Source organism: Blennius ocellaris, assembly GCF_963422515.1.
Source record: "Blennius ocellaris genome assembly, chromosome: 21".
In the NCBI taxonomy this organism is placed as follows: Eukaryota; Metazoa; Chordata; class Actinopteri; order Blenniiformes; family Blenniidae; genus Blennius; species Blennius ocellaris.
The window spans coordinates 12,350,572-12,360,923 of record NC_137670.1 but is presented as its reverse complement, the minus strand read 5'-3'; the positions used below and the strand labels follow the sequence as shown (position 1 = coordinate 12,360,923).

The following is a 10,352-nucleotide window of genomic DNA, read 5'->3' as shown; positions in this document are numbered from 1 at the left end:
AAATACTGAATGTGTCCGCTGCAGTCTCTCCACATTTTCTATATATTTGATTCGACGGCAGGCTCACAAACTGAAGTCACCACAGAGATCTCGATAGATGACTTGCTGGGCGAAGTGAACCGATATGAGTACTACCGCTACAATGGCTCCTTGACCACCCCCTCATGCAACCAAGCCGTGGTCTGGACGGTCTTTAAGGACAAGATTAAGGTGGACGAAAACCTGGTACGTGTCACTGATCAGCTCACCACTAAAGCTGCACCAATTACGTAATGAAGTGGACTTTTTGTTGATCTTCTGTTGAAAACATACACGCCTGTCTTACAGATGCATGTTTGAATAAGAAACACATAATTGTTCCCATAATTCAAAGAAAACAGTGAAATGTCTATACATTTTATGTATAACTTGAAAGGACCTATTTCAAGCATCTTGTTTTAATCCTCCGGAAATTTGCTTTATAAATAAACCTGATATTCCATTTATATTCTGTGAATGGTTTGCATAGTCTTTCTGTGCATATGCAGGTTTTCTGCAGGTACTCCGGTCTCGTCCAGTCATTCTAAAATACTTGTGTGACATTTTAATTAACAACTCCGTATTATCCGGGGTTATCTGGGGTTGTGACAGTGCATCTGATTGTTTTCAGTGAACTGTTGACCCATCAGGGCGTAGCCCGCCTTGTCTAACTGGCACTCTGAACTGGATCGAGACGTAGCAAAGATGGATTCATTTTGTGAGAGGAGGATTAACAGCAGCAAAACGATTAACTGCAATTGAAATTGTGGTTACGTAATGACGTTTTGTTTTTGACCTAAAAAAAACCCAAAACGTAATGAACGAGTTGTGCCACTTCAATTACATGTTCAGATGAGGTGCTTGTTACTTCACGCTGACAGTAGGTGTTGTCGGATGTTTGATGTCTTGGCTTCGCACGCACGGCAGAGCATCTCTCATCCTCGAGGAATTCAAAAGAGGACTAAAATACATTCCTGACACAGATATAACTTGACTAATAACTAATTAGAATAATGTGCTCAGGTTTCTTAATCTCATGCGCATTTATCCTAAATGTGTTTATTCACACTGATCGTGGTAATTATTTCCTGCTACATTTACATACAATTACAAATGATAACAATGCAAAAATGTTTCTTTTTGCAAAAATCTTTTTTTTTTTTTTTTATATAATGACCTTAAAAACAAAGCAATCAAACATTGCTTCCCAGAATGGATATATTTTGTTTTCCTGAAAGCAAATCTATTTCAGACATTCCTGTCAATGGAAATATAATGAAGCAATGATACAGTTTCATTTGCACATACAAATCTGTACACACACACACATAAATAATCCTACTCAGCGAGTTTTAATTACCGTATTTTCAAGATAAGTCAGCTCAATAAGCGTAACAAGTATTTTGTTGTTTCCCACCTTGGAAATCCTCGCATTCAGTAGGACAGCCAAAGATTCCTGTGTCCTCATGTCAGATTATTTTAGAAGACTCTTCATTGAAGTTTTTCGTCTTTCCTCTTGACATTTGAGGTAATCTGAGACATAAACTGTTGCGCTATGATGGCTCTGAAGACGGAGCTGCAAAAGAAACCTTGTGACTGTCATTCAACAATACGCGGCAACACTATCTTGTTTTCTGAAAGGCGATAACATATGTAATCTCACGTCGCTGAAATGGGTGACTTGTCTACACACAGTTTCATGGCACATTCCACTGTGTAAACAAACCAAACTTCCCTATTGTAACAAGTGAGCGGTGCAGGAACTTTGAAGATTTACAAGTTTCTTGTTTCTTGTAAAGATTTAAAAGTTTCTTTCTAGTTTTTTGAGTGAAGAGTGTATATCTGTCCTTATTTAAAAAAAAACAAAAAACCCCACTAACATTATCTCCAACTTCAACAGATGATGATGTTTCCGACTTACGCACATTATCACGATGTGTTTCGGCCAGCCCAACCCCTTCATGGCAGAATGATCTTCAAATCGACAGTGCAATCCAGTTCTTCTGCACCTACTGTCCTGTTCCTGCTGCTGCTGCTGTCTTGTCTCTCTGCTGTTTTTGTGTAGTGGGATATACATATATGGAGCACTAATTAGCTTGTTAGCTAAGTTGTTGTTATATAAGTTGTTTAGCCCCGCTGCTCATCCCACAAATGAATGTCCATTAAAAAAAAATGGAATCAAATATGCAGTCCAAATGTAATCTATGACCAAGAAACCAAAAAAAACAATCTCCCAACACCAACTTCCATCTCTTTGTGCATAGGTTATATTGCCCCAAAATTTGAAAATACGTTTTTTTACAGTTGATACTGTGATCATAAAAACAAAACGACAACCCAGTAATATCAGTCGTTGGATTATATTAGTTTGAACAAGGTTGAACTCGTACACATTTGATTCCTATGCAGTATGGGACTCACAGCTGGCTTTTTAACTACTAATTAGTTCTATGACCTATTTAGTGTATGTTTTGATTACACAAGCATAGCTCTTTATGTGTAGTTGTGGGGTGGGTGGGGGGTTGGAGGGTGGAGTTTTAGCAAGTACAATGTATTTCAATTAAAACAAAAATACATTATAGTTTAAATACATTTCAATTTAGTGCATCTCATGTGATTACGCTGCCAGTGCAGAAATGACGTCAGTTTATGTCAAACGGTAACTAGCCATATTGTGTTGATCACTTCTTTTGCACAATTATATTATATTAAATTAATTTAATTAAAAGATAGCATTGATGTTTGGTTGGCAAGATTTTGATGGCACAAGAATTAAAGTGTTTGTTTGCAGTCTGAGCCTTGAAAACAAACAAGGAACAAACTGAAAGTGTAACTTGCCATCGAAGGGGAAAAAAACAATGAAGCTCTTGCAGTGTGTTATGTGTGTTTTATAAAAAAATTTTTTGTTGTTGTCTTGGTGTTGAATGCACTTTTTATCAGCATACTATGTCATATGATCAACTTTTTTAGGTCACACACAATGTTAATTCTGCTCAGTTTTCTTCCTGGCCACCCGTATTACTTCGCTTACTTCTTTGCAATCTCGATCTCCAGTAAAGTGGGAGAAGAGAACGATAGTAAGAATCAACCAATGTGCAAAGAAAAGCTGAACAAACCACATTGCTTTGTGAAAGAGGCGACTGGGACATTTCTGCAGACAGACATTTAAAATATCTAATATAAATATATATATTATATGTTAGATATATTATGATATCTGACAGCAGGCCTCCCTAGCACGGAGTGACAAGTGATTCTACCAGGAACATATTATAAACAATCTTTGTAAATAAGTGATTGGCTGCTGTACCTGTCGGACAACTTTCCACTTTGATCTCTAAACACCACAACTGGCTTTATGCTTCAATAAAGGCCAGTAAACACAGTTCCCTGGTGTTGGGGGTGTGCTCATGATGGGAAATGTGGTTGCCGTTCCCTCGCACTAAAACAAAAAATAACATTACAATTACTGCGTGAAGATGTTGTGTCATTAGCGTGACAACTCTGACAGGTTTATGAATAGTTTTGACATCACAAAAACTTGTATGATCCTTCAAAGATGTACCAGATGCTGAGGGATGGTACAAACAAAGTACTAGAAGGCCTGACTTGGCCAGTAAAAGAAAACCTGAAACAAAACAAAACAAACAAACAAAACATTGTTCGAATCCCCATTGGGGCTCAATAATGCTCCTGCTGGTGAAAATCTGTTCACAATGCAAAGTGAAGCTTCAGAGCTAATGAATGCCAACTTGCCTAAATCACGGCTTCAGAAAAGCACACACCCTGACCTACTATGAACACTGAATTAAAAAAAAGAAACAACATTTTTGTATTTGTGCCTATTTTTCATAAGCTAAAATCAAAGTTCAAAGACTTTTTTTCTAAATCTAATGTTATGTACTATTTGCATAGGATTATAATTCCCTGAGGGGATCTCTTTTGTAATTTGCGAATTAACATTGTTGATTCTTGCAGTGCATCCATATTGAAAATGCGAAGTATGTATTGTTACTCTGATTTACTGTTATGGCAGCCCGGATATAATGTAAGGCCTGTGCACGTCATGACATCCGCTGGCGTGAGAACTGAGCCGCCGACAAATGTTTCTTACCGCATGCTGCTATGCATACCCGCCTAGTCACTTAAAGTAGACAATGCCAGTGAGGCAATAAAAATCGAAGCTTGAACAGAAGACATGGAGGCTTCAAAGAGCAGTAGTTTATCAGTTGCTGAACGATATACTAGTTTATCATGTTTTTCTGTTCCAACAACAGACAATGACTGATTAGAACCAACGTGTCAGTGTGAAGCTGCAGAAAGCTGCACAACGATGAGCCCCGCAATACAATCAGGTGTGCTGAAGCAACAACATGCAGGACTTTCAGCACCAGGAGATGATGAACAGCCAGTGTTGCTTATAAGTTGCTGTTGTTTAAAAGAAGGACAGATGATCAACAAGGTTTTACTGTTTTGTGGATGTTTGAAATAATGACTTATGCAGCAGAGCGTTTTTGTGTGTGTGTGTGCACTGACAAAGTTCCGGTACAAGCCTCCACCAACCCCCTGCAAGATAATGCTCTGTTGTAAAAAAAGTGGGTCGGCACTGAGCAACAGTCGACCAGCCTGCAGGAAGCTCATCTCTTTTCTCTGGAAGATGGACGTGAAGATGTGCAGTTGGTCCCACCTTCATCACTCTGTTTTGATAATCAGATGATTGTAGGCAGAATGCTGGTGCCAGCAACTCGTACAGATCCGTAAATAAATAGTATTAGGCTGTCAAGGGCGCTTAAATTCAGCGTGAAACAATTTCTTTTGCAAAACAACTAACCATGTCTTCTGTTAACACCTCGTTGTCGGTATTGAACTAATGTAGAGGTGAGCAAATGTTGGTGTTTTCAGAGAAACGAGTGCGTGGGTTCATCTATAAAACGTACACAGTTAAAAGCCTGCATGCTTGAACAGAGGGCTTACTTGGGAGTTTTTTTTTTTAACCAATGTGCAGTTTGTTTCTCCAGATTGACCTCTTCAGCACATCAACGGTTATTCCTCACCCTCCATGGTCAATGCATTCAGGAGAGTCCAGCCAACCGTGGCCAGTCCAGAGGTCGCCTGTGTGCAGCAACTGAAATGTTAATCTCCAGGAGACAACAGGAAGGAAGTGACTCCGTTAATGGAACTGAGGCTAACAATGCTGGGATACGCGTGTATTAATACGAGAAAAATTTTTTTTGTTGACTGACTGTCTTTGGTCTAATGTACTTCATACTATTTTGTTAAGCAGTGACATTTATTCAAGCATTTTATTTGTACTTTTAGTTTCATGTTTACTGAAAGGTTGAAGGATGTTTTGAAAAACGAATCATTTTAGACTATTTAGCTGCTAATTAAGCCCCACACCCTAGTGGTCAATACAGCACTTCCTGGCCATGTGTGTGGTTTCAAATGGAACAAGACAGTTTGGAAATACGTTAAGAGGACTTCACAGATACATGAAAGAGGCACTATGTATTTTTCATAAAGAAATATCTGTAGCATCCTGTAAGCTAAACACTGTTATTTGCTGAAGACAGACTAAATTATGGTTTGCTGAGGTGTCTTTACCTTTGAAGTAATCTTCAAAAGCAGAAGCAAAAATTTGGGTTTACAATAAGGAAGTGTAAAGCAAAGTTGTTGTTTTTTTTGGCTTTTTTTGCTATTACAAATTCAACAAAAACATGACCTACGTTAAACAGCTTTTTAACCATGTGTTCCCATCATTGTTAGTACAGAAAGGTAATGTGGAGTTCAGCAAATATTGAAGCTTTCAGTGAATGAAACGAATGAGTCATTTGTGACAACACAGAGACATCAAATGTATGTTTGGACTGCGGGCGGGAACCCTGAAAACTCCTCAAATTAAACCCTGCATGGTCATTGGCTTTCTTGTCTGTTTCTCGGGGTGAGAGTAGTAACTATTACACAACAGTACGCTATCGAATGAATGGTACGTTGACTTCCACATGTGATGTGGCTGGGCCAGTTTTGACAGGGTGCTTTTTAATGTGTGTTCTTACTCTCGCTACACATTTTGTATTTAGTGTGTTTTAAGTTTTTATGGAAGTCCATTAATTAGATTTCCCTGAGCCTGGAGCTGCTGTGGGCCTCCCACAGGACGACCATACAACAGAGGAGGAGTTGCAGCCACTGGAGGATGAGGGCCGAGTCGGCGTGGAGACCATGTTTAGAAATCAGTTTTTTCATAATGTACCCAGTCTATAGAAATATGTTTATAAGTGTTACTCTAAGCTTGTTTGTTTGTTGACTCTGCTCACCCTTTTAGATTTCTATAAATAATTATAACTTTTGGCCTTTTTGACTTCATTTCAATTTGTGTCTCCAAGCTACAAGCTACAGTTCCCACACCCGCCAAAAAGACTCCGCCAATAACTTCGAGCAAATGCAGGTAATGTGCCGTATTTGTAACCAGAATACACATGAAAAGCGTTGGCAAGTGATCACTATTATTAACTTCTTGCAGATTCTTGCACCTTAGTTGTGGTGGATTAGTGAAACTGACAATCAGAAGTGGGTGGAGAGTTTTGAAAACTCCCTCAAGTAATTATATTGTTTCTTTAGCATATTACTCTGATAATCCCAGTTTACTATGAGCGAGGACAGGATACACTCTGGGTATATATCACATATGCATATATGCTTCTTTTCATGTTAGTGCATTCCTTCAAGTTTCACCCATTTAAAAAAATGTTGAAAAGTTTCAATCTTACCTTTGGGAAGTCACATACAGCTTTGCTTGCTGAATTGACTCTTCAAATTCCCGACAAAATGCAATTTAACAGTTTATTATATTGGATAAAAATATGCAATGCATTAAAAAAATTAAAAACATTTGAAAAGTGTTTTTTAAATAGCTCTGTCAAAAAGTATAATTAGTGTGTACTTCTACTTCATCAAACGTTTTTGTTAAAACGTTCAAAACAACTTGGAATTGAAAAGTTGGGTTTCCTACATCATATTTATATATAGTTTAAAAAAAAAACTCACATATTGTTCCAAAGACGACTGAAAATAGATTGATTTCAACGAATGTCTTAATTCTAAGCACGTAAAAAATCAAGATAATATTGCATGTTGCTCTATTAATGAGGAAGTGGGCGAATTAAAAAAAATCAAAGTTCTACTTACAGTAAAATGAAGTCAGATGGAAAAAAGGAGGCGGCTCGCAGCATTTTGCACTGTTATAAAACGGGAGAAGAATGACGCTCCGTGATCGTTCACCGACTGAGAGGAGACACGCGCGTGTCAAAGGTAAGGCGCGCGCCGCCGCACAGACGGACTCCAGACAGATTTCAATCAATTGCAACGTTTTCCGTTGGTTTTTGTCTGTTTTATGTCTTCAATCTTTCAAAGTTCGCATATTGTCAGTCTTTCCTGCCTGCAAAACCTGTCGAAACATGTGTCGTTAATAATAATAATAATAAACATGAAATGATAATAATGATCGATTTGATTGACAACAAAAAGAATCCGAAACTTTTACTTACCATGTGAATTCATAAATGTATTTCAGATGAAGTCCTTCGTGTCTGCATTTATATTGTGCGTCATAGCAACACAAACTGAGGGTGCCTCGGATACAATTCGTGAGTTTTTTTTTTTTTTTTTATTAATTAAATTTAATTTCATTGAAACAGTTATTACATCTAACTTTACATAAACACTCTCAAAAGACAACGCTTTTCTTTTTCAGCCTGGTGTTACCACTTGCCAACCTGCAGTAAGCTCATCTACATTACCCTCTGCCACACATTTATTCTTTTCACACCTTCAAAATAATTGTATGCACAGTGCTGACAGGATTCTAGCTGGTCGAGCCACTGATCTTATCCATCACTGCTTGTCTCCAGTCACTCAACCACTTTTCTTTTTCTCTTCCAGATTACACCACCTGGCCAACAATCGCTGCCCCCTTTTGCAATGGCACCCAGCAGTCCCCGATTGACATAAATACAACAGCTGCCACAATAAATACCAACCTGACAGCGTTTAATTTTCGAAATTTCAACGGAACCAACACCTTGACAAAGATTGAAAACACTGGCAGAACGAGTAAGGAACTGTGTGTTTAAGTTTATTCCAGCAAAGAGGGGTGTTTTAAGTCAACTTCTGAATCCTTTTCCGCCTTCAATTCAAATTTCTGTTTTAGGATCAGTGCCTTTGCACCAGGGAGCCGGGGAATCTAACACATTTTCCCCCAAAATGTCACCACTGGTAATAGAATATAGAGAATTAATTTGTTAAAATATTCATTTTGGTTCCTCTTCTACCAGTCAAAGTGACCCTTGCCAACAGTGTTGGGGTGTCTGGGGGAGGTCTGGGTGAAAGCTATGACAGCCTGCAGTTCCACTTGCACTGGGGAAATGGAGTCTCTGTCCCCGGCTCCGAGCACACCGTGGATGGAAAGCAGTTTCCCATGGAGGTGAAGATGTGCATTTTTTCTTTTCTTATACACATTTGGACCTCTTAAGGTGTCGTTATATCAAAATGCCCCCCTCTTTTAATCAGATGCACATCGTGAACATCAAGAGTTCTTTGAATGGGAACACGACGCTCGCTGTCCAAGACCCCACAGGACTTGCTGCACTTGGTTTCCTCATTGAGGTGAGAAGAGCTGATTCGACAGTTTTCATTCCATTATCCTGAAAAGTTAAATAGGTTTGAATTTTTTTCAACTTGCGTCACGTGAGGCTTCCGTCCAGATCAGGAGAGAGCCAATCCGACCATGCAGGTGTATTAATTACATACAAAACTGACATTTTAAAATGTTCTATAGAAGTAACGACCACTTTTTTTTTATTACTCACTGTGTAATCAGCCTCACACATTTACTTTCTGACAATACTAATGCAAAAAAGTTGCAGAAATCCAGTGTCTATAAGTATGTTTTAGTTTCATTTTTTTTACTGACAAGTACCTGACAGAATGTGACTGACCTGTCAGGCCGGTCAGCTGATAAAAACCGACACGTCATCACAGGTCGGATAGGGCTCCGAGGAAAAACTATGGACTGCAGTCAAAACATGTCAGCAAATGAATTCAAGCAATGTGTATACCTTTTTAGGCGAGGACCGATAACACAACAGATGAGCCGGCTGCCTGGAGGAACCTGACTTCGTACTTGTCAAGGATTACAGAGATGGGTTAGAAGACATGACCATATTTTCATGTAATATTCATTATCAGTACGTCACGTATCGTCCCTTCAGAGCTGTGTGTCTGTCCTCAGGTCAGTCAGTTGACATCACTGATCCCATTTCTCTGGATTCTCTCCTCGACGGGTTGTGTACCTCCGATTATTTCCGCTACAACGGCTCCTTGACCACCCCTTCCTGCAACGAGGCCGTCGTGTGGACTGTGTTCAACGATACCATCAAAGTCAGCGCAGACCTGGTGAGCAGTTCTTTCCCTCAAGCACGAATTCTTCACCGGCACCTAATAATTGCAGACTTTTTTTTATTTTTTTTTAACCTCTCTCTCTCTCTCTCTCTCTCTCTCTCCAGATTAACCTCTTCAGCCAAACAGTGCACATCAACGACAGTTCGTCCATTCTGATGCAGAATGTGTTCAGGGGCGTCCAGTCAGGGCTGCCAGTCCAGAGGTCGAGCTCTCCCGCTCCGATGAGCTGCTCGCTGGGCCTGTTGGTGCTCAGCCTCGCGCTGTGGAAGAGTTAAATCCACAAGATGGCGTCAGAGCTGAATTTGCAATGACTCAATGCAATTTGTTCGCAGTATTGTGATACGCCGGTTATAAATCTCATGAAGGTCATCAACTGCCACATTTATAGGGATGTGTTTGGAGCTTTATGGATTATATTTGCACTTTTGTTTTTGCGACTTGTCTTATTTTTTTTGTGTGGAGGCGAGTTGAGTGGGATCTTGCGATTTTTCTTTTGTCTTTTTGTTGAGAAGGATGGTGGCCAGAAAATGTTCCTGCACTCAAGCTTTGGATTGTTTTATTTGTGTGTGTGTGTGTGTGTGTGTGTGTGTGTGTATGTGTGTGTGTGTGTGTGTGTGGGTTTGGAAGTTTTACTTGGTGTGATGAAGGATTTAATTTAATCAAAAATGAACACTATTATTTATGTCACAATGCAAACATGGCTTTGGCTGTTGTCTTGTTGTTACTTGCACATTGAACAACTTTTTTGAATATTAAAGTCTTTCAACCAAAATTCTCCCTTTGTTCTTTACTGATTTTGAATAATATTTCTAACGCCTGGATTTTATTTTACTTTTTAAATCTTTGCAAAACAATTAGGTAGGGTGATCATATCTTGC

The 10,352-nt window shown here is 39.1% G+C and overlaps 1 protein-coding gene across 1 annotated transcript; it reads left to right on the top strand.

Annotated features, from left to right (window-relative positions):
• Nucleotides 1-9: 9 nt before the first annotated feature.
• Nucleotides 10-10,112, top strand: LOC308145598 (carbonic anhydrase 9-like; the record flags this gene model as incomplete). Its single annotated transcript, XM_080517063.1, has 7 exons — nt 10-225; nt 6,402-6,463; nt 8,371-8,497; nt 8,584-8,679; nt 9,140-9,218; nt 9,305-9,468; nt 9,579-10,112. 7 exons carry the CDS (start codon nt 10-12, stop codon nt 9,747-9,749), a joined length of 915 nt encoding a protein of 304 aa, XP_080373189.1. The 3' UTR covers nt 9,750-10,112.
• Nucleotides 10,113-10,352: the final 240 nt, after the last annotated feature.